Here is a 26,265-nt window from a genome sequence, read left to right as displayed (position 1 = left end):
ATCTTATTGATATCAGAGGGAATCTTCACTTTCATAATGCTAGCCATAAAAATACCCAAACCAAAAGAAGCCAAACTAAGCTTTCCTTAGAATCTGTCTGTTTGTTAGGCACATATTAATAGAATTCATTAGATGAAATGTTTTATTTTATTGCAACATTCATCATCAGACGTGCACTGACAGAGGCAGACAAGCAAGTGTGTACATATCACGTACATACTTTATGGTAATAACAAATTTTGTAAACATACACAGCCCAGGCTTGCACACAGAAAGTACACACATTCAGGATTTATACAAGGGTCAATTAATACTGCCGAATCATTGACGCTTAAGTCAGTTTAAGTTTTTAGGTAACATGCACATTGAATCTTGACTATCTATATACTTGTACATACAACAGTACTTAATTCTCTTACCAAGTTCTCCAGTAGTTGTTAGTGTAGGTAACTGATTATAAACTAGTGGAGATCATGATACTACTTCATCAGTTGGAGGACATGACATTATCCAGTTATCACCAGTTATCACAGCATGTCCATCTTGACATCCATATAGCTGTCCTACAAAATTGTATGATTGAATAAACTTATCTAAATATTTGTTCTCGGTTTCTTACAAGGATGTATAAACAATTTGCTAGAGCTTTGTAATGATAATACATTTTTTTCAACAACACACATAATTACATAAGCACTACATTACATACTGTAATACATATACATATAATACTGTACTCTAACTGTTTTAGTTGTACGTAGTTGTACTGAGTCATTGTGATAGATATGTTGAATAAGGCTATGACCTATTCCTTATCTAAGTTTGACTACAAGGAAGGGGTCTTCTAAGCTACAGTGGAGGAGATAGAGCAGCATCGAACAGCAAGAAGGCACCAACCTGAGAGAAAGGTCAGGTTTTACTTTTAGCTTGTAGAGACTAGGACTAGAGTTAAGGCTTACCTGACTTTGAAGAGGTAGGGAATAAGGAAAGAGCTTCAAGAAGGATAGAGCAGGGGAAAACCATTACCAGTGCTACCTGTTTTACCAGTATTACTTATACTACAACTACCTTTCGTCTATTGTCTAAGAGAAATAAAAAAACAAAAAAACCAAGTATTGGAACTCCCAACCTCAGCAACTAGGAATGACTCAACAGTCATGATAACTGGAAAGATACAGGAATTAGGTTACGGTCCTGCAAGTGTCCAATTTGTGACCACTAACTCTGAGGTAGGAGAATTGTTGAGTTTACAGGACAGAGTATTCCTACATGTTCCATATTATGTGCATAATGTAGCTAGCTACTTTTACCAAAATCTGCTTTATAGAACATGATAATATCAACATAAAATAATATTATTACATAATTCTTAGTGTTTGATACAGAACAGAAAAAAAATTGTATACTAGATAAAATTTAATTGCTATTTCAAATCCATACCTTCCACATTTAGGACATGTTGTTTATCGCCATTTACACTGTATGAATTTTGTGCCACACAAAGTGGCCACACTGGTTTTCTGATGTAGGTACCACAAGTATAAGAAGACAATAATCTCACTGCATCAACACAAATTGAGCTACTGGTAAAACTTTCTACTGTGGTTGTTGACTACAAAATACAACACACAAAAATATTAACTGCTTGGAACATTGTATCAAAATTATTATTTATACCGTTGCATGCTCCGCTCGACAGTAATCATCAACGTTGTAAGCAATTGCAACTGGACAATGATCAAATCCACCCCATTGTACAAAGCAGTTACCCTATTACAGCAACAATGGTGAATAATATGTGTTTGATGTGGAATAGTTATGTACAGACCTTACTCAAGTGATCGGGTGTACATAATGGCTTGATATCACTTGGATCACACAAATATGGATACACATTCTTGTCAGTACACTGCTCATTCAAAAATGAACATCCTAACCCTGTGCAAAATATACACAAAGGAAACATCTTCTCACATGTTTCTTTTCACTGTGAAATCACTTGTACACAATTGTGCATAGTTGTGGTAAGTTACCATTTATAATACTTTGCAGCAATTATTCTATTCATTCCATTGCAGTATCTATGCATGTAAAGAGCTTTAGGTGCTATAAAGTAGTAAGAGTTTTTGCATGGATGATGAAGCACAATTATCTGCACGTTACAGAACAATTATGATAAGCATGCTTAGTTCTTATGAAAGGTAAAAAATGGTAAGCATAATATCCTTTGATCTTTGGGAGATAATGGGGTCTTTAAAATCACTAAAAGGCCTCTAGAGAGGTTCTCTAAAATGAATAGAGACCTCCTATATAGCAGATAGGTATCTGTATATCTCCAGTTGAGGTAGTCACCACACAACACACCTAACAAATGATCACTGATGTGCAGAGTAGCATTGCAGATCTCACAAATGATCATTGATGTGCTGAGTAGCATTGCAGATCTCACCAATGATCACTGTGTCTTCATGAGGAGGCATAGCAGATCAGTGAGATTTTTATACATAACATTGTAGAAATTGATTTTAAATTTTCTACAAGATATATATGATGACATGATGTTTTACGTAACCCACAATCAATCTATCCACTAGTATAAATACACCCACACCATTTTCTAAGTCAGTTAGAGACTGCTCACTCAGATCTTTGCGGATTCAAAAACCACAAAGATCCTCATGGTAGGTCTCTAACTACAGTATAACTTAATCCAACTACCAACTTCTTATTCTATGATCAGAAACAAGTAAAAGTTTGATGGGCAACAACTTTATGCATAAGATGAATGTTCCGAGAAGTTAGCTAGGAAGGGGTAATGTTAAAACCAGGAACGGAGAAATAGGAAACGAGAAATGGAGAAATGGGTGGAAATGGAATTCCTTCACTGCAGAACACTCTTCATTTGTAATTGAAGGGGTAGGCACAGATTTTCTCACGACTTTGGTGGCCGAAGTAGCAGTGACCGCTGTATTACTGTTTTGCAACTCAATTGCTAAAAAATTATAAGATAGGCATACAACTGTACTAACAGAATGGCAATTGTATAATGTCTTGGTACAATATCAAATCTATCAATTAGATAAAGTACAGAGGAGTGCAGCCCGTGGTATTCATTATGAATTACTTTTCTCATGTTGGACCATCTATCCTGGCCAACTTTAGAACAAAAGAAGAAAATGTCTTAAACTGCTTATGCTCTTTAAATTGATTCACTGTCTTGTTAAAGGCTCATCAATTACTCTAACCCCCTTAACCTCATGTACTTGCGGTCACTCTTGTCGTTATGCTATCAGCACCAATTAGAACTGAAACATATTTACATTCTTTCTTGCCTAAAATTGTGGAATGATCTACCTCAATCACTAATGATGTTGATGATTTTATGCCTCTACTATATAGCTCGCACCCCCTGTATGATTATCTGTGTTTGTAAACTCTTTTAGTAATTATAATACGTAGTCAAATTTCTGTTGGTGGATAATGCATATCACCCTGGCGGTATCCTCAGCAGTATCAGTGGCTTAAGTTGAAGTGACTGCTCTGTCACAGTATGATCAGAGTATTATACAAGTTTAACATCATTACGAGCCTCTGAGAATTTTTAATACGCACATGCCAGCTTGGATTTAAGCCTTAATGTCATAATAGTGGTAGTGCATTTGCTAGCTGACTATAATTATAATCTAACCACTGATACCACCAGGATGAACTGAATTACTATCATCCACCATCGGAAATTTGACCCAAGACATTATACAATTGCCATTCTGTTAGTATGGTTATAATAATTATGCTTATGATTTTTTAGCAATCGAGTTGCAAAACACTCTAATACAGCAGTCACTGCTACTTCAGCCACCATAGTCATGACTCAAAAAATCTGTGCTCTCTGTTAGTCTACCCCTTCAATTACAAATGAAGAGTGTTCTGCAGTGAAAGAATTCCATTTCCACCCATTTCTCCATTTCTTTTTTCCTGTTTCCTATTTCTCCGTTCCTGGTTTTACCACTACCCGCTAGGAAGTACTATCACTTAAAGTGTTTACTTGGTTGGACAAGCAATTATAAGGCACTTGTGATGAAATCTTGAGACTAATACAGCACTCAACTTGCCTCATGCTAGCCTCCCGTTTGTGCTTTATTTCTGTCCAATTTTGTAACACTTCTTCAAGTAGCATAGAATAAAATTATGCAGTTGGATTTTTCAGGCTTGACTGTACAATATTAAGAGTGCAGATATAGTTACCATACCATATCTTTACATTCAGAAGTTACATTCAAGTTCACACAAAGTTGTGTATTTAAACAGCTTTTACCAACCTTTTCCCCATACTAAAGGGACCTGGTTCAGTTCATGTAAAGCAGTATAGTTAGCCTTGTACCATCCACTGTCTTCTAACAAGGCTACAGTGAACTCACTCAACACTTCATAATCACTGTAATAATGAACACTATACAATGACATCATACACTATTGTGAGGTTACTTTGATTTGTATCCATTCATCAGTTCATGGTTGAGTGTCCTCTTCTCCCAATGGGAACTATATAACAGAAATAATAACAAATACACTAAATAAAAAGTCGCCATGCTGTACCTCGATGTGCCTGCCCCTCCCTCATTTTCTAGTAGAGCACCGTCAATGTCTTGACATGAATAATATGATCTTGCAACAGCCACTGTCTGTAATGTAAATACAATTTAACAGCAGAAACATAAGTACATAATATAGCACTAACTTTTGGGCCAGTAAAAATGCTGGTGTCTCCATATGGTCCAACAATGGTCTTACTTGTAGTGTAAGTATTGCCGTGTTGATCAACAAATCTTTTAAACAGATGAAACAGTTAACTACAAACAAGATACTTCTGTAAGCTAACTTGTCAAAGAGACTTGAAGAAAATCCCAATGCATGGATCATTTCATGCATGAGAAGGTCCTTAATTACTCTGTTCTGGCCTTCATAATCATTAAGAGACTAGAGCAGTAAAACACACACAAAATATACATACATGTATTAATACTACTTACAGCGGTTATACATTTACAGTAAAGGTAACACAGTAACAAATTTCATTATGCTGTACATATAAATGACTAAATATTATATGCATTCCTCTAGTGTCAAACACACAGTATAGTGCAATGGGTTAAAGGCGTACAGTATGCACAAATTAGTAAATGTATTACACTATACAAATGTCTCATACACAAACCACAAACTCTTACTAATGGACAAATGTTGATGTATCCAGCCACTGGTCTATTATTACCACTAGTATCGATCATACAGTGTGAAGCATAGGCTAAGGTTCTCTCACCACAATTAGCTAGAAAACAGAACACATTTTCTTAACATAAGTGCCTAAACATACTACATTATTATGTAGTAACACACATTAATTAGAGTAGTACCGATGATGATAATGGGTAGAAGCCGATAATTAGCTGTTTTAACCATAATCAGAAATTGGTTGTAATGGGCTGTGGCCAGCAGATTATTAGTCTCTTCAGCTTCGGCAGCTGCAGTACCACTGGAGGGCTGGTGTCAAAGGCTCTGGTATGTACTTGGGTAATTTGTTTATGTTTTGTGGTAACCACAAAGATAAACAGTGATGTTTCAGGCCCTAGCCCACTTGTCTGACTAGCAACTTTGATTGAGATAAGTGTACAATTTCACAGAATTGGCTTTACTAGCTCTACTTTTAATGGAGTGTGCACAAGTATAATTGTAAAGACCTACAATCGGGTATCAGTTAACTATCGGGTAAAAATATATTGGATATCGGTTTTCCCTAAAAAATGGGAATCGGTACAACTCTAATATTAATGCTCTATGATTTCAAAATTACAGAACACATAAAAATTGATGTACTGTATACCACTACTATGGTGTGGATTGGCCTCTTGTACACTGGGCATGCGTATATTATGTTTAGCTTGGTTTAGTAGATAACTAGGTATTATCGATAAACTGTGATACGTATTGTCAAACTGTGGGGAGATGATATCAAGATAGTATGTCTTGTAGTAGAAACCATGCACAACACATAGTTAACAGGAAGTATGAAAAAACAATGTCCATGCTTTGTATTTGCATGCTCCTTTATATGAATGGAGCAATTTTTATTGCTGAGTTGCTCACCATGTAGAACAGACACCATGCCAAATCACCCCAGCCATTCATGAGATATGCACATACAACAATTTTTTTTAGTAGCTTTGTCTTCATTCTCACACACTTTACAAAACAGAAACACATAATCCAATTGTGCTGAAATTTGGTAGATACATAAATTAAGTCCAAAGGCAAATTTCAGTACCAAATTTTGTTGATAAATATAATGGAGCACTGACTTATTACTGGCATAAAAAACTGATTTGTGTCACACCTAAATTTTGTAATTTGAGGATAATGGTCATGGAATTATAACTATCCTTCATTGTATAACTTTTATTAGAAAATAGAAATGAGCAACAATAGGTAACAGTTGTTGTAGGGTAGTAGGGGAGCAGGAATGTGAGTACATTATATAAGTAGGCCAACATTGTCCTGGTCCAGGACCAGTGCTATGTATACAGTTTAGTAGAATATTAATGCTTAGCTTTTTCTAAGTATACTGATATAGTGAAAGTATAGAATAGTAAAGTTCTACACATAAGGCATCTGTAGGTACCATACTTGAATGCATAACACAAGACAACTCCTGCACCATAGGGAAATATTTTTGTCACTATAGGTCATTAATAAGACAGATATATAATTTACCTGTATGTAATAGACCTGTATATAATTGGCTCCTGTCTGGTACAAGTATGTACATTAGTTTAGCTTTTACTATGCTGTTTACCTTATCAGCATGCAGCTTGCATCATTTGCATAAGGCTCATGCAAAGCATAGGCAGCAGAAGAGGGGGTGCTGGAGCACCCCCAACTATTTTACTGGGGGTGCTGAGCACCCCCAACTTAAAGCTGTATTGTGCAATAGTCATCACGTGAACTCCTGCAAGGTTTCCAGAAACTGGTCAATCACGATCGAGATTCTCTAATAGAGCAGTCACCCCAATAGAGCAGCTACCCTAGTACAATGTATTAAAATAGATAGCATTTTATTGACAGCTAAATCCACCAAAAATGCCCCCAAATTCAATCTCCTGATACCTAATTTTCAAATTTTTCCTGGGGGGGCATGCCCCCAGACCCCCCTAGAGTTAGCTTTCACACACTTACTACTACCAACATAAATTTTGGGCACCCCCAACTCTAGCACCCTTCTGCCTCCTATGCAAAGTGACAACACCATGCATGCTGCGTACATGAATAGTGCTAATATTTCAATTGTAATTTCTAATGACATTAGTTAGTGATATTGTAAGAATTTTCATGTGAAGATGCAGTGGTGGATCTAGGATTTTGAAAAGGGGGTTTATGAAAATTAATAGTTCCAAAATAAGGCATCCAAGAGCATGGCCTGATCGAGAGGCTCTGAGGTTATATTTTAGGCTAATTTAGTTAACAATCATAGTAAATCCAATGATTTTAAACTATGAAATAAGCAAACTAACTGTAGGGAAAAGATTGCTCTATTAGAGTAGTTACTTGACTGCTCTAATAGAGTATCTCGAATCCTCGACCACTTTTAATGTAAAGGCAGGTGGAAATTAGAATGTTGCTGAAATGGATGCTAGTTGTATACATTGTAGTGGTATAACAGTGATGCATATCAATACACCAATACCAAAGCAACCACTGAGCTAAATTCAAAAGGGGGTTTCTGTTGAAGCCTCAGAAACCCACCTACACATAGATCCACCATTGAGGTGGTCCTGCATGTATAGGGAAGGTACCAATACTAGTATCTTAAAAAGTTTAATTCCATATACAATACGCGTACGTACATATATACTCAACACATGATCCCATACTAAGAAATTTTTACATGAGTGCTAGTAATATAACACATGTACAATCCAAGCTGGAAAATACTGTAAACTAACTACTTACATGAAGAAGTGGCAGATACAAACAGCAGATAATCAGCATTGCGTAGTCCTGAGCCATTCGGCCCTTCCAAACTACAAGATCCATAAGATGTTGGGCAGACTTCTATGGTACCAATGTATGATGATGGAATTGTAGCAAATTCTCCACATTCATAGTAACTCTCATATGGTAATAATGAGCATTTTCCTTCATTGGAATCATAGAACCATGTGACATCACACATTGGGGGTATGATCAGGTTCCCCTGTACTGGGTGGACCATTAGAATACTCTCAAGAGTCTTAATACTGTCAGATAATACACTGTTAGGTCCTCGTACATATGAGTCAGCACTAGAGTCTACATTGGTATATTCCACATGTATCCTGATGTTGGAATAGTCCACTGAAGATTGTCTTTTGTTTATCTTTCTTCTTGTCTGACTAACAAGATCCACCATGTGTGGGTGTCTCTCTGCTATCTGGAGAATTAAAACAAACAATCTTGAAAGTCTGAAAACCATTTTTAATCTGCAGCAAATATCTACATCAAGTCTTTTTGGTAATAAAACAAGAAAGTACATATGTGACCCACTGAGCAAAAACCCGACTTATTTGCATACTGAATTCAGTTTAGAGACAAATCCCATTGAAATACATTGGGTAAAAACGCGTGCTATATAATTTTATGCAGTGCTTTAATCGCTTCAGTAAACAGTGAAGGAAGACTCGAATGGAATAATCTAGTATAATAGCAGTCAATTTGCCTCTTCATGGAGAGTAGGAATATTTTTGTTTCTTTTCTGTACCATGGAGCAAACGTGAGTTGCGTGTGTTTGTTTATGTTGTGGTAAAACATAACTTTATTGTCACCATTTTTAAGCTTGAACAGCTTTCTTGCTTGATAGCATGGGAGTATTTAGAAACTATACCTTGATGAATGCCTCAGTTCATGGTGGCTAGAATGGGACAAGTCCCAACTCCATAGCCCATTGCACTCGAGAGTTATGATTGATTAAACAAGTGCCTGTACATTTTTCCATATAAACACTACAAATTGAATCAGATTGTTTTGCTCTTCTTGATGTGTATTGCTATAACACCAAAACCACTTACCAGAAATGGCTGAAACTTTAACAGTCCATTGGTTCTTCCCAAAAATGTCATAAAATGAGATCCAAGGAAAATGCATACAAGTTGGGTTTTCGTTCAGCGGGTCACATTTGGTCTGTTCATGAGCCCCTGAAAAACTAGCAAACAGCCATATACCACATAATATCACTTGAGATATGTAGCATACACTGGATAGGAGATGCTTCATCTATCTACAGTCTTCAACAGCTTATTATTCAACAGATAAGCTTAACAGTATCGAGTGTGGTATTATTAAGTCATACAACTGTTACTGTCAGACATACAAGTTAATTATGTGCATCGTATGTGAGAGAAGAGAGGGATTTGAATGACATATAATCCACAATAGTTCACTACCTAGTGATAAAATAATTTAAAATTAATACTGATGTGATAATCAATTGCTTTTCTAAGTATCCAAAGGATAAAATCAAGTTTTCTTCTCCAAGTTGAACAACTTTTCATAAGCCAGGCATTGTTATGGTATCTTGGTAAGCACTAACTAAAATTTGTACAGAATCTACTAAACTTTAAATACAAATCCTCAAAAAAACAGATTAGCTTATAGCTGTGCTTTAATTAAAGCAAGGTATGGGTGACCAATATTTTGAACAACAACATTTTCTATTGTCAGTGACTTGATATATGATCAGGAAACTATACTATAACTATAATGTAGTCAGGTTAGCTAAGATGTTATTACAAGGGTATTTTTACATGAAGTCTGCTATTTCTCATGTGTCTTACATACCACAACATTCATTGAGGAAATGCTTTACAACACATTGAGTGGAATTCACAGACTACAGTACACTTCATTATGTCAGTCAGACACAGAGAAAACAATTATTAGTATAATCATTTCCAAAAATTTCTTGTTTCCTATCCTCTTCCCATGTAAATGTATTAATAGCATGTGGTATGGCAAGCCGGTTATAACAATTACATATTTAGCAGCTACTTTGAATAAATTAGCAGCTTGCAATACTAACTAACATCAGTGTAGACAAACTCATAACATACTCACCCCACCTAGTGTGCTTATAATAACCAAATTTGTACTTTAATTTCAAACACAATTCAAGGAATAATAATTTGTAATTCATTATACTACACGTATAGTAGTAGTACATGTGAAAGATCAGAACCAATGGAGTATTGTAATTCTGGTAGTGGACAGGAAATATTTACAGTGGTCTATGAATGAGCATATGCTACAAAATAATGCATTGACCAACTGTCTGACCACATTGTTAAAGTTTTGAATATTGGTAGGTAAGAATTACATATAGAGATAATATTATTGCAAATTAAATTCCTGTATTTCTAGAACAGAAATATGTACATCACCATATACAAAGTACTGTATATATATATAAGTATACTGGCTGTTACTGCAACACAAATATCACCTTGTCATGAATACATGGTGGTCTGTGACTAATCACCTCTCCATTATATAGAACAAGTTCAACAACAAGAAGTAATAGCTGTGAAGACACAATAAAGGAAAACATATTTTAGATCTATAGCAATGCCACCATTAATAAGTTTAATACCGGCGAAGGATCTGGTCAGTGTACAGCTGATTATTGGAATATGGTAGACCTAATATATCTACCATATAGCGGGATTTCTTAAAGGGAGAATTTTTTTGCAAATTTCCACTATCCAAAAATTTGAGGGGGAAATCTTCACTTCTAAAGGATCTTTATGCATTTATAATACTCGAATAATGCAAGTTGAAGGAGGGAAATTTTTTTCCTAGCTTCCAATCTGTAAAAAATATCCCCCCTTGAAAAAACTGCCAGGTCATGCAGAAGTATAGCCAACTGCATGTATGACAAATTCCCTACCCTTTGGGACAATTTTTTGCCACAATTTCCACTATAGCCACCTATATACTTGTTGCAAATGTAAAGTTACATACTGTACTCTTATGACAACTTTAGTGCTCCCCATACTGCCTGACCTGGGATAGGTGGTGGGGGGGAGGAACATTGATAGGTGCATAACCATACCCTCAGACCCTGGAGTATGATAACAAGCTTTCTTATCTAGCTACAATCTGTACTTTGTCTTCCAGGAAGCTTGCATGAAAATAAACAACAAAACAAACAAACAGACATGTTGCTAATGGTTTATACATGTGAGCACTGTATTCAACTACTGCAAAGTGGCACTTGATCACATGGTTGAAAATCCGTCAAGTATGCAAGTTTTCGTCTCAAGTCAACTTGATTCTTATTTGCTCCTTACTTCTTATATCTTCAACCTATGTTTTGCAACAATTTGTAATGAGTCATTTTCTTCAGTCCGTTATTCAAGTCCTGTGTTGCATTTGCCAACCAGTGACATAGTAGCCTGATTTAATGCATACATTAACAGCATGTTCACTATTATACACATCTGGGGAAAGCAATAACAGCTGCTGTAGCTATCTACCCTTCTCTGTCCCGCAGTGTAAAGTGTCTCCAGTGTTAGGGGTAACGCGTTGCATATTATTACTTCTGTGGTAACGAAGTAATATAACGTAAAAACAAGTAATATAACTCAAGTTATTTACTTGCAAATGTAATGCCTTACCTAATGAAGTTACTGTAACGAGTCTAATATTACGTAATATTATTACTTTAAGTAACAAAGTTACTAATTTTGTTAGTAATCCACTGAGTAACGCCTAGCCACTACGAAGTTACGAAGCCTACTGAATGAAGCTTATTCACCAGCTTCTTGCTTATAACCAAGATTTGCACATTGTCCAACAACGCAATCATGTCACGTGATAAAGTGGTAGTTTCACACGTGACAACTTAAGGCTGTGGACACAAAGTAATATAATAATAATTATGTAATATTATTGTAGTTACTTTATTATATGGGTAATATGTAACTGTAACTAAATACACTGCTTGAAGTATCTTAGTTTACTACAGTGGTATATCCCCAGTATATGGAACAGTTAATTGTTTGTTATTTTAGTAGTTTTTCAGTAAACCCGCATCACTGATGTTTTACTGAGAGTTTAAAACTTAGTAAAATAATTATGTTCCATATACTTAGGTTTACTGACACTTTACTATCAGTATAACTACAGTAAGGCATCTTAACAAATTAGTAAACTAAGAACCTTCAAGCAGTGATAGTTCAGTTGTAAAATAATATCTAATCCAAAACAGCCAAGCTGTAAAAAAAGGGTGCGGCCCTGAGAAAGGCTTTGGTGAAAAAAGATGTGAAATCCAAGGTGGCGGCCAAGAAATAGCTGTGATGGTAGGTTAATGGTAAAAATTTTAATAACGACAATTCAGGTGAATTTTGTGCCAAGACCAAGCGGCACCAAATTCACCTGAATTGTTGTTATTAAAACTTTTACCATTAACCTACCATCACAGCCATTTCTTGGCCGCCACCTTGGATTTCACATCTTTTTTCACCATAGCATTTCTCAGGGCAGCACTCTTTTTTTACAGCTTGGCTGTTTTGGATTAGATTTCACTTCTTTTTGTATTTGTATACCCCAAAGCCGGATTTTTAACCTGTCATTTTTTCTTTACTACAGGAAGAAGAAAAGATGAAGCAGGGTGATTTCTTTGTAGCTAACCTCACTGCAAGGTGATCCTTCTAGCTGATCTCTCTACCGGATGACTTGTTTGTAGCTGAACTCTCTACAGGGTGATTTGTTTGTAGCTGAACTCTCTACAGGGTGATTTGTTTCTAGCTAAACTCTCTACAAGGTAACTTCTTCTAGCTGATCTTTCTACAGGGTGATTTATTTGTAGCTGAATTCTCTACAGGGCAATTTGTTTGCAGCTGAACTCTCTACATGGTAGTTTCTTTGTAGCTGAACTCTCTACAATGTGACTTCTTCTAGCTGAACTCTCTACAGGGTGACTTGTTTCTAGCTGATCTCTCTACAGGGTGACTTGTTTCTAGCTGAACTCTATACAGGTGATGTGTTTGCAGCTGAACTTTCTACATGGTGGTTTCTTTGTAGCTGAACTCTCTACAAGGTAACTTCTTCTAGATGATCTTTCTACAGGGTGATTTGTTTGTAGCTGAATTCTCTACAAGTGATTTATTTGCAGCTGAACTCTCTACAAGGTGACTTCTTCTAGCTGAACTCTCTACAGAGTGATTGATTTTTTTGCAGCTGAACTCTCTACATGGTGGTTTCTTTGTAACTGAACTCTCTACATGGTGATTTGGTTGTAGCTGAACTCTCTACAGGGTGATCTGTTCGTAGCTGAACTCTCTACAAGGTAACTTCTTCTACCTGATCTTTCTACAGGGCATATTTGTTTGTAGCTGAGTACTCTACAGGGTGATTTGTTTGCAGCTGAACTCTCTACATGGTAGTTTCTTTGTAGCTGAACTCTCTACAATGTGACTTCTTCTAGCTGAACTCTCTACAGGGTTACTTGTTTCTAGCTGATCTCTCTACAGGGTGACTTGTTTCTAGCTGAACTCTCTACAGGTGATTTGTTTGCAGCTGAACTCTCTACATGGTGGTTTCTTTGTAGCTGAACTCTCTACAAGGTAACTTCTTCTAGCTGATCTTTCTACAGGGCATATTTGTTTGTAGCTGAGTTCTCTACAGGGTGATTTGTTTGCAGCTGAGTTCTCTACATGGTAGTTTCTTTGTAGCTGAACTCTCTACAATGTGACTACTTCTAGCTGATCTCTCTACAAGATGACTTGTTTCTAACTGAACTCTCAACAGTGTGGACTGTTCATAGCGGAACTTTCTACTGGGTGATTGTTTGCAGCTGAACTCTTTGCATGATTGTTTCTTTGTAACTGAACTCTCTACAAGGTAACTTCTTCTAGCTGATCTCTCTACAGGGCAATTTGTTTGAGCTGAACTCTCTACATGATGGCTTCTTTGTAGCTGAACTCTCTATTAGGTACCTTCTTCTGGCTGATCTGACTACCACTGCTTGAAATGTCTTTGTTTATAGAATGGTATATCCCCAGTATATGGAACAGTTAATTGTTTAGTATTTTAGTAGTTTTTCAGTAAACCTGCATTCACTGATGTTTTACTGAGAGTTTAAAACTTGGTAAAACAATTATGTTCCATATACTAAAAGTTACTGACACTTTACTATGGGTACAGCTACAGTAAAGCAACTTAACAAATCAGTAAACTAAGAACCTTCAAGCAGTATACAGCGTGACTTGTTTGTAGCTGAATTCCCTACAGAATAAATTGCAATGTAATATAATTGAGTAAATTATAAATGCAGCTGAATACTTTATTAGGGTGACTGTTCTATTAGGGTATCTCGATCTCGCATTTGTTACACGTAGTTGTCTTTCGAATCATAACTCAGTGGTTTGTAATCCGATTCTTCTGTACTACTGCAAGGACTTTCTATGATGATTATTCCAGCTACATACTGATTTTCAGCTCGTTGCTCTAAGCGGTTTGCCTGGTAGACACGAAAAGTAATAGTTTTTTTTATTCATAAAAATCGATCGCGTAATTTTGACACAGGTCGGGTTTTGTGTCATATCTCCGTGGTCTTTATCCCGATTCCTTTCAAACCACAAAAAGGCACTCCTACGATGGTTGCTCCATCTACATATCAATTTTTAACTGACTCCTCAAAGGAGATTACCCTGTAGGCGTGACAGACCTTTGACCTTATTTTACGCAATCGATCATAACTCCGTGAATGTTCATCGGATTCCTACCAAAGTTGGTACGGAGATCCGCCTTAATGAGCCCTTTAAGTGAGCCAAATTTCAGCCCGATCCGAGCACGCATTCGTGTTTATGGCGGATTTTGCGAAGTGTGCGAAATGAAGAAGTAGAAGAAAAAAACGAAGAAATTAAAACGAAATTTTGTTCGCTCGTATCTCGGAAATGGCTTGAGCGATTTTCTTCAAATTTGGTGTGTAGACTCCCCTTGCTGGCCAGCATCCCTCTAGCAAATTTGGTTCCAATCGGATAAGGGATCACAGAGCTACATAGATGTGAAAATTGCGTTTTCTTTCTTCCTGCTAATATACTCACGGGTGGCACGCCGGCTTCTTGGGCCGCACGACACACTACCGTGTGTCTTGATGTAATATGTAACGAGTTAGCTACATTTTAAAAAGTAACTGTCCCAACACTGAGTGTCTCACTGCTTTTTCTTTATCAAGACACACGGTAGTGTGTCGTGCGGCCCAAGAAGCCGACGCGCCACACCGTGAGTATATTTACAAGAAGAAAGAAGACTTAATTTTCACACCTTTTTAGCTCAGTGATCCCTTATCCGATTGAAACCAAATTTGCTACAGAAGTGCCGGCTAGGTAGAGGAGTCCACATTCCAAATTTGAAGAAAATCTCTCAAGCTATTTCCAAGATACGAGCGGCCAAAGTTTGGGTTTTTTTCTACGTTTATTTCTTCTTCTGCTTCTTCTTTTCGCACGCTTTACAAAATCTGCCATAAAATGCAAACGCGTACTCCTATCAAGCTGAAGTTTGGCACACTTGAAGGGCTCGTTAAGGCGGATCTCAGTACCAACCTTGGTAGGAATCCGAAGAACATTCACAGAGTTATGACCGATTATTTGCGTTAAAAAGGTCGAAGGTCTGTCACGCCCACAGGGTAAACCCCTTGAAGGAATGAGTTGGAAATTGCTATGTAGATGGAGTAACTATCGTAGGAGTGCCGTTTTGTGGTTTGAAAGGATTCTAGATAAAGGCCATCGAGATACGACACAAAACCCAACCTGTGTCAGAATTACGCGATCGAATTTTATGAATAAAAGAACTATTAGTTTTCACTCCTACCAGGCAAACCGCTTAGAGCAACGAGCTGAAAATCGGTGTGTAGCTGGAATAATCATCATAGAAAGTCCTTGCAGTAGTATAGAAGAATCGAATTACAAACCACCGAGTTATGATTCCAAAGCCAACTACGTGTAGCAAATGGAAGATCGAGATACTCTAATAGAACAGTCACCCTAATAGAGCATTCAGCTACGTTTATAACTTACTCCATTATAGAATCGTATTACATTGCAAGTTATTCTATAGGGAGTTTAGCTACAAAAAGTTAATTTTATACACAATTCAGCTACAAATATATCGCTGTAGAGATTCAGAACATTACAAGTCACACCGAAGAGAGTTCAGCTATAAATAAGTCACCCTGTAGAGAGTTCAGCTAAAAAGAAACTACCCAGTAGAGAGTTCATCTAGATAAACAAGTTAGCTACCCTATAGACATCAACTACAATGTTCAGGTACAAGTAAGTCAGTCTGTAAAGAGTTCAGCTACAAACAAGTCACTCTGTGGTACAAACAAGTCACCGCGTACAAAGTTCAGCAACCAATCAAAAAACCGCTTTGTAAAGAGTTCAGCTATACAAACAAGTTATATCTCTATAGAGAGATCAGCTAGAAACAAGAGAGAGTTCAGCTATAAACTTAACAGATCACACTCTAGAGATTTCAGCTAGAACAAGTCACCCTGTAGATAGATCAGCTAGAAACAAGTCATCCAGCAGAAAGATAAGCTAGAAGACATCACCTTGTAGAGAGTTCAGCTACAAACAAATCACCCTGTAGAGGGATCAGCTAGAAGAAGTCACCTTGTAGAGAGTTTGGCTACAAAGAAACCACCATGTAGAGAGTTCAGCTGCAAACAAGTCACCCTGTAGAGAGATCAGCATCTTGCAGAGAATTCAGCTATAAACAAATCACCCTGTAGAGAGTTCAATTACAAACATACAACCCTATAGAGAGTTCAGCTAGAAATAAGTCACCCTGTAGAGAAATCAGCTAGAAACAAGTCATCCAGAGATCAGCTAGAAACAAGTCACCCCTGTAGAGAGATCAGCTAGAAGAAGTTACCTTGTAGAGAGTTCAGCTACAAAGAAACCATCATGTAGAGAGTTCAGCTGCAAACAAATCACCCTGTAGAAAGTTCAACTACGAATAGATCACCCTGTAGAGAGTTCAGTTAGAATGAAGTCATCCTGTAGAGAGATCAGCTAGAAGGATCACTTTGTAGAGAATTTAGCTACAAACAAATCACCCTGCAGATAGTTCAGCTACACACAAGTCACCTTGTAGAGAGATCAGATAGAAGAAGTTACCTTGTAGAGAGTTCAGCTACAAAGAAACCATCATGTAGAGAGTTCAGCTGCAAACAAATCACCCTGTAGAGAATTCAGCTACAAACAAATTGCCCTGTAGAAAGATCAGTTAGAAGAAGTTACCTTGTAGAGAGTTCAGCTACAAAGAATCCATCACGTAGAGAGTTCAGCTTCACCCTGTAGAGAGATCAGCTAGAAGAAGTTACCTTGTAGAGAGCTCAGCTACAACATGTAGAGAGTTCAGCTGCAAACAAATCACCTTGTAGAGAGTTTAGCTATGAATAGATCACCATGTAGAGTTCAGTTAGAAACAAGTCACCTTGCAGAGATCAACTAGAAGAAGTTACCTTGTAGAGAGTTCAGCTACAAATAAACCATCATGCAGAGAGTTCAGCTGCAAGCAAATCACCCTGTAGAGAGTTCAGCTACGAACAGACCACCCTGTATAGAGATCAGCTAGAAGAAGTCATCCTGTATATAGGGAGATCAGCTAGAAGAAGTTACCTTGTAGAGAGTTCAGCTACAAAGAAATCACCATGTAGAGAGTTTAGCTACAAACAAATCACCCTGTAGAGAATTCAGCTACAAACAAATCACCCTGTAGAAAGATCAGCTAGAAGAAGTTACCTTGTAGAAAGTTTAGCTACAAAGAAACCATCATGTAGAGAGTTCAGCTGCAATCAAATCACCCTGTAAATAGTTCAGCTACGAACAGATCACCTTGTTGAGAGTTCAGCTACAAACAATTTTCCCTGTAGAGAGATCAGCTAGAATAAGTTACCTTGTAGAAAGTTCAGCTACAAAGAAACCATCATGTAGAGAGTTCAGCTGCAAGCAAATCACCCTGAAGAGAGTTCAGCTATGAAAGGATCACCCTGTAGAGAGTTTAACTAGAAGAAATCAACTTGTAGATAGTTCAGCTACAAAGAAACCACCATGTAGAGAGTTCAGTTGCAAACAAATCACCCTGTAGAGTATTCAGCTACAAACAATCACCCTGTACAGAGATCAGCTACAAACAAGTCACCCTGTAGAGATATCAGCTAGATCCTATAGGGATCAACTGCAAACAAATCACCCTGTAGAAATATGTGTTGGAAACAAATCACCATGTAGAGAGTTCAGCTAGAAACAAGTCACTCTGAAAAGAGTTCAGCTACAAACAATGAGAGTTTCAGCTACAGTTCAGTTATGTATAAGAAGTCACCTTATTACCTACAGTATGTGATTATCATGCATTGTTAAATATACAAATATTTTTAATCAGACAAAAAGCTGTACACAAAATTTCTTCCTTTGTTCCACAATTCCGATCCTGCAGAAAAGAAAAAAACAAGCACCAAAGCCAGTTTATGGCTGGCTTTGTGGCTTGCAATACAAAAAGAAGTGATATCTAATCAAAAACAGCCAAGCTGTAAAAAAAGGTGCAGCCCCTAAAAAGGTTATGGTGAAAAAAGATGTGAAATCCAGGGTGGCGGCCAAGAAATGGCTGTGATGGTAGGTTAATGGCAAAAATTTTAATTACGACAATTCAGGTTAATTTGGTGCTGAATCCTAATGGAGGAGGCAACGCAAATCAAGGGGCCACTCATGCTCAGAATCGCGTACGAAATTTGAAATTTTTCTGATTTTCGTAAAAATTTCAAGGTTTGAGCTTGAAATTTCAAAATTTGAAATTAATTTCTGAAATTTCAAATAAACTTAATACTACCTTTTTGTGTTGCAATTATGTAAATCCAGGCAGTAAAAGATAACAATGCATGTAGGAAAGTAACAAACAGCATTAGCTATATATAGCTAGTACAATACATTATTGTCTACATTGTTCACAGAACCAGTCAGCATCTTCTTTAACTTCATCATTAAATTTGGAGATATGCATTTGTCTTGGTGGAACCGTTCTTGACATTGTTCACAAGACACCATTGTTCCTCCATTGTCTGGTTGTAAACATACCGGACATAATTATAGATAACTTCACCTGTGTTCTCATATTACTCGTCAATCTTCTTTTTCTAACCACTGGAAACTCAGTCAAAATTCTATTTTCTAGGCATGATATTAAATATGCTGTACACCCTGGTCATCCCCTTGTACTTTTAGACCACCCAGAGTTAACTACTGCAGGACTAAAATTAATATTAAATTTTATACACTACTTGCATGCATACACAAAGGTATCACAGTACCATTAAATTAATGAAAACACCAATACATATCCAACAATTAAGCGACTTTTAATAAAAAAATTTTTATTGGCAAGATACACGCGTCTACACTGGAAGCAGGTTTTCAAGGCTCTGTTATGGAGCGTCAGATAACTTTTAAACCCTTTCCAGGTTCTAGCAGGAATGGCCAGCATGACATCTACTTTCACGTAAAATGTAACAGCTTAATACGGCCTTCTTCATGGTACAAAGTAGGGGGTTTAACATTACACATAGAACCATTGGCCATGAAAATATTGGCTCACCTCAACAATCCAGACGCAAACTTTTTAACGATTCCAGGTTATACCAGGCTAGATCTATCCTTTCTTGAATACTTCAGCTAGCTATACCGTTCGTGACGAACGTTTTACACGGTACAAATAATTTTATAAAAATCACTATCTCAATCCAATAGTCGCATACCCTGGCTGAGCACTGATTATTAATGACGCGCGCTATATTGCGTGGGCGAGTTGCAATGGAGAAGTATTACGTTCTTGAATGTTTAATTCATCAACTTTTCAATGGTCAATAGTCCTTGTACATCATGCTAATAACTTTTTTAGATCACGTGATACATCTTTGTATTTTGTACATGTAATCAAATAAATATTTTGAAAAATGGTCATTATAAAAATTTCAAGTTACTTGTTTGCAGTTCTCCAACGTATAAACCTGTGGAAAAAACAGTCACATTTAAATTGGTGAATTTAAAAAATCTTTATCACGCACACACTACACACACACACACACTACACACACACACACACACAAACACACACTACACACACTACACACACACTACACACACACACACACACAAACACTACACACACACACACACACACTACACACACACACACACACACTACACACACACACACACACACTAAACACACACACACACACACACACACACACACACACTACACACTACACACACACACTACACACACACACTTCACTACATATTCACATAAAAATAAAACACTACAAGGTATGGTAATGGTTGTTTACATTGGTTAATTTTGTGGTGTGCCACATATAGCAACAAGGGAAATGTGTATCTGTGATCAAGAATTTAATTTAGTTTGTAATATCAATCTTTGTCAACTAGAGATGAACTGGCTATTGGTAAAAAGCGAGGGGTAGCCAATGCCTTGGGAATCTTGTATGCTATGTGAGAAATCCAATCAGAAATACACAAATATATTAGAAACCAAATCCTAAATCCTAAATCATGTAAAAATAAAGGAGAAAGTGAGTTTAACAAAGTAGACAATGATCGATCATGAATAACTAGAACAAGATGTAGATCAACAACTGTACAGGTAGTTACTAGTTAGCAATATCACTATATGGCTTTTAAAAATACATAAAGATTGGGAGTCTCGTATACGCCAGTTGGGTGCTTTGCTTGGGCATTGACAACCCCATTTCTGTGTTTTGCGTGGGCGTTGGCTACCCCTCGGGAAAAATAAAATAATGAAAGACTATACAGAAGCTGATCTGTACAGAAGATGAGCCCTGCACAGCTACGTGGGCTTCTTTTTACAAAGCATACGCTCACCTTATTTGCACATTGCCCAATCATCATCATGGACGCTTCCACCTCCCACCGTGCACTAAAGTAATAGAAACAAACATCATTAAATAATATAAGCATTAATATTATTATAGCATAACACAGCAGCACAATATTACAGCATGATAAACAAACCAAAGTATTTATACAGAAAACTATGTCATAGACATTTAATCGTCTTTGAGTAAGGCCATTTTAACGAAGGCGCAAATTGGGCGTGGGCGGGCAATTCATTACATTCTTTTCGCCGTTTATAACTATCACTGGCAAACTAATGCATATACTATATCAAAGAACGTATATATTTAAACAGTTGTATGATACTTATAGACTGTTTTTTCACTGTCAACCACTTCTTGCGCGTGGGCGGCCCACCACCCCTCCCCTCCGCACCCTCCCACCCACCCACCCCGTATATGATATACGTGCTATACAGCTGAGCATATAAAAGTTGCTAAAATTAACAGGTTTTTGTAGAATCAGTTTTATTTTAAAATTCTAATTGAACAAACAGTACATTTTCATACTGTAGCTGAATGACATTTAAATACATTGAATTGTCTGATATGATATACCCTAGCTACAGTATAGGTACCTTAGTTGGCACATACAGTATACGTACGTATGTATAGAGCCATAAATGTGGTTATATGTGACAGAATTTTGGAAAATCACCCATATGGGCGTGCATGATATAATTAGAATTTTCGTGTTTAATGGGTTGCTAACAAGAGCAGAGCACAGTTTTTAAAATATTTCAAGAATTTTCTTGTAATTTAAGTCATTGAGAATAGCTTACAACCATTAACAAGTAGATTTTTGCTATAAAGTTTGTGATTTGATTATTACATATTTTAGTTGTCAAATGCGCCCATATGGGTGATTTTCCAAAATTCGGTCACATATACTGCCTAATAATTATCGTAAATCATAATAACAACCACAAAATTAAGCCTATTCTCGTTATATAATTATAAAGACATGCTGCTTATGTCAGCGCAGAGTGGTATGACTGTCAAAAGTTCATCCTCAGTGCTGGATGTAAAATAAAGAGAATTCTACACAGCTAGCTTCAGTTTTTTTTCAATTTCACATTTATAAATAGCCAATTTAAGCTAACAGCCCATGCACTTCTCTAGGTGAAAGCTACCACACACAGATACAAAATCCAGTACTGATAGTCAAATTTATATAGCTTGCATACCTCTTGAATGAATATTAGCTACTAAAGCTGCAAACAAATCAGTTGCTCCTTGTGAGGTCCACTAAAATCTGCTATGCCTATAAAGACTGAAATCTGAGTTGTAAATTTCACTGAAGCAGTAACAAATGAAGACACTACAAAATTGTGGTTTATAAGATGGCTTATATGTACAACACTTAAATGATTTCTATTATATATGTAATAGCTTGAATAGACATGGGGAGTACAGGTGATGTTACGATAACAGGGCGCGCGCTAATGAAAAAGTCCGTGCCAAAAATTTCTGATCTCACTCCAAATTTCAAATTTCGAAATTACTATCTGTGTGGTTGTACGAAATCTCATAGCGTGAGTGGCCCCTTGACGCAAATTCACCTGAATTGTCGTAAATAAAATTTTTGCTATTAACCTACCATCACAGCCATTTCTTGGCCGCCACCTTGGATTTCACATCTTTTTTCATCATAACCTTTTTAGGGGCCGCACCTTTTTTTACAGCTTGGCTGTTTTTTGATTAGATATTATTAGCTGATTATACGTTTAAAGTCCTTGTTATGTCTCAGCCCTATCAAAGAACAGTCCCGGAGTCAATTATTCCGATGACACAGTTAGGGTCCGCAACGTGAAAAATGAAGTTGCAAGAAACAAATCCCCGACTATCGTAGTATGTTACCCTTAGTGCCCCATCACTAATACCACCCATGGTTTGGAACTGCGTTCCCTCGTTGGAGAGACACGCGGATTTTAATATCTCACGTGATTGATCTTTATTTCGTGCGCTCTAAAGAAGACGTCCAGAGCTTCCAGATTCTGAGTGTGATTTCAAGTATTGTTAGCCTACCAAACCATACATAGAAGTGAGTAAAAATTTGCCCGTGTTTTCCACAAAGGCTGATTTTCTGCTGATGGGTCGAGAAAAATTTTCGTTTGAGGCGCTCTACCAGCCAAGAGAAGAGAAGCCAATCCTATCACATAAGATGGTAATGAAGTTGGATGTATAAATATTCTACACACCAAGTTTGAAAGAGCTGCGACCTTTCTAACCATCTGGCTGGCAGACATGATATTTTCAGTGCAATGATCTTCGATGATTTTGGTGGGTTGCCTCCTTCCTACTGTTACACACTGTCTTCCTAGGAGCTTTAAATCAGGGAAAGAACCAGAAGAACATCTGAGGTTTCTAAGAAGTGGTCAAATCCTTGACTTTTAAAGTTAAAAGGTCATTGGAAACTACTACTCTAATATAACATTCAGTATTTTATTAGAATAACCTGGCGTGTAGTCACTACACTTACCATCTGCTTTTGGTTGTGTCAATTGAATAGCTGTATAGATTGCTGGTGAGTGTGCATTTTATGGACATTTAAATCTTGATAATTATTTTAACCTTGTGATGATGCATTCCAGTTCCTACATCCATTTCCCACATCCTATTAAGCTATATAGTGAGGCATACCATATATACTTGTACATTAACCTACTCGCATACTAGGTCACTTCAAGAACAAATTGTGTGATTAGTCTATTACATTACACACATATAGTTTACAGATAGCATGACCATATGCTTAAATAAATTATATAGGTCACATAAACTCAATCATCTTTCATCCATCAATACCATTGCACAAGCTTATAGCAAATTATTTCTTTACAGACTAGTTAGCTGAATTGATACTGATTTGTAATGTTACTTTTTAATCTGCCCTAGCCATGCATTTATTAACTTTGATGATGGCTTCTTACAGCTGCACTTGACAATCAAACAATCAATGGACCAATAAATCATTGATATTGTAAGGGAAACAATGACATAGGCAGAGATGCAAAATTAATAAATCTAGATGAACAGAAATTTGGCTTTATTAAAGCAGATAACATTGCAGATTGATGAGTATTTTCAAGATAAGTTTGTTGTTATGAGGGTGTTGTTACACAGAGCAGTCCAATGCATATGAACCTGTGACAAGCAGAAATCAATACAACATGCAGGTTAAATGTATTCTTTGGACAATATACAGGGTGTATGCACTAATGTGTTCAAGGAATACGCATATCCTTAAATATCAAGTACTTGTAATTGAATGTAAAAAGTTACACTCTAATTAGCCCATACAGGCACAGATTCCATCTGGATGCATGCCCCAGGGATCTGAGACAGTACTTTGGGTGGCCATTTTCACTTCAAAAATTAAGCAGCTACTAACACTGGTGATTGCTCTATTAGAATGATTAAGAGCACGTTGATCTTTTGCTACAAGAATTGACCACCAAAACTGGCAATGGAGACCATGGCCTTGTGATTCCCTGCCCTATTTTCACTACCCGTGCAAAACATGATAAAAGACCACTGTAAAAAAAGTGTAGGTATATACTACACCTATAAAGTGATAAACTACTCTAATAGAATGATCACATTGACAGATAAAACTGTGAAGCTTTTCCTCTACCCTAGTCATGAATCAATAATTTCACAAACTCATAGGACATATACACAGCAGAATTAGGGTATTATGGCTATATTGCATTACTAAGTTGTTATTTATTTAGGCAGTTGCACAAGATACATAGCCAATTATTTTAGTTAATTTTCATATAGAAAACCAGGTATGTAAAATGTGAGGCTACGAGCTGGTCCTACAATAGAGTGCTCCAGCTGATACAAAATGATTACTTCATAGCAAATGAATGGATTTCAAATACTATTATACTCTCCAGCATCCTGGACACTGCATTGCTTGCATCATCACAAGGTTAAAATATCAAGATTTAAATGTCCATAAAATGCACACTTGCCAGCAATCTATACAACTGTTCAATTGACACAACCAAAAGCAGATGGTAAGTGTATAGTGACTACACGCCAGGTTATTCTAATAAAATACTGAATGTTCTATTAGAGTAGTAGTTTCCAATGACCTTTTAACTTTAAAAGTCAAGAATTTGACCACTTCTTAGAAACCTCAGATGTTCTTCTGTATCTTCCCCTGATTTAAAGCTCCTAGGAAGATAGTGTGTAACAGTAGGAAGGAGGCAATCCGCCAAAATCATTTAAGATCATTGCACTGAAAATTTCATGTCTGCCAGACAGATGGTTAGAAAGGTCACAGCTCTTTCAAACTTGGTGTGTACAACACTTGTACATCCAACTTCATTACCATCTTATGTGATAGGATTGGCTTCTCTTCTCTTGGCTGGTAGAGCGCCTCAAACGAAAATTTTTCTCGACCCATCAGCAGAAAATCAGCCTTTGTGGAAAACACGGGCAAATTTTTACTCACTTCTATGCATGGTTTGGTAGGCCAACAATACTTGAAATCACAATCAGAATCTGGGAGCTCTGGACGTCTTCTTTAGAGCGCACGAAATAAAGATCAATCACGTGAGATATTAAAATCCGCGTGTCTCTCCAACAAGGGAACGCAGTTCCAAACCAAGGGTGGTATTAGTGATGGGGCACTAAGGGTAACATACTACGATAGTCGGGGATTTGTTTCTTGCAACTTCATTTTTCACGTTGCGGACCCTAACACAGTAGGCCAGAACATTAGGTCCTCAGTGCATGGCTATACGAGAAGACAAATTAGCTAGAAGGTTCAGCCAGTGAACATGAACGGACAATATTCACCATAACAGTAGCTATAATCTGCAACTTCTCAGCATTTTTTGTAGATGTCGCGAGAGATGTCGAGTAGCTAGCTAGCTAACTACCGTATGCCGTTGAATGGGGGTGTGCACTTGTGAAAACCGGCGAGAGATATAGTTATATAAACTTTCACACATCAAATGAAGCACAAAATTAGCTACGTAGCTACGTATATAGCTAACACAATTTTACATACCTGTAGCAAACCACTGGTGCTAATCATGATCGTAACTAACCAGCCAGTTTCACACCAATCTCGTTATGTACAGACTTGCTCAACCACAAAGTTACGTAATACAGGAAACTGGTTGATCACGTGATCACCGCACATACAGACGATTGCGGAATCTACAGGGATTTTACGGAATCTTGCAATAAACTTAAAAACGAAAACCAAGTTACCAAGGAAA

The 26,265-nt window shown here is 37.0% G+C and overlaps 2 protein-coding genes across 2 annotated transcripts in view; both read right to left on the bottom strand.

Moving 5' to 3' along the window:
- LOC136264508 (uncharacterized) overlaps positions 1-1,730 on the bottom strand; it is a 29,917-nt gene extending 28,187 nt beyond the window's left edge. Inside the window, exons 1-3 of the mRNA XM_066059271.1 lie at positions 1,678-1,730; positions 1,441-1,612; positions 420-563 (exon numbers count right to left, since the gene is read on the bottom strand). The gene's annotated coding sequence lies outside the window, so the exon portion shown is untranslated. The remainder of the gene's footprint in view (positions 1-419; positions 564-1,440; positions 1,613-1,677) is intronic.
- LOC136246709 (leishmanolysin-like peptidase) lies at positions 472-26,103 on the bottom strand. The gene is made up of 13 exons (XM_066038265.1): positions 26,052-26,103; positions 10,529-10,606; positions 8,005-8,464; positions 5,229-5,329; positions 4,880-4,977; positions 4,739-4,826; positions 4,597-4,682; positions 4,486-4,542; positions 4,320-4,435; positions 1,829-1,938; positions 1,678-1,770; positions 1,441-1,612; positions 472-563 (listed from the first exon to the last, which is right to left on the bottom strand). The coding sequence occupies exons 1-13, from the start codon at positions 26,076-26,078 to the stop codon at positions 472-474; spliced, it is 1,578 nt and encodes a 525-aa protein (XP_065894337.1). The 5' UTR covers positions 26,079-26,103.
- Positions 26,104-26,265: the final 162 nt, after the last annotated feature.

Source organism: Dysidea avara, chromosome 1, assembly GCF_963678975.1.
Source record: "Dysidea avara chromosome 1, odDysAvar1.4, whole genome shotgun sequence".
NCBI classification, from domain to species: Eukaryota; Metazoa; Porifera; class Demospongiae; order Dictyoceratida; family Dysideidae; genus Dysidea; species Dysidea avara.
This window is presented reverse-complemented; position numbering and strand designations above follow the sequence as displayed.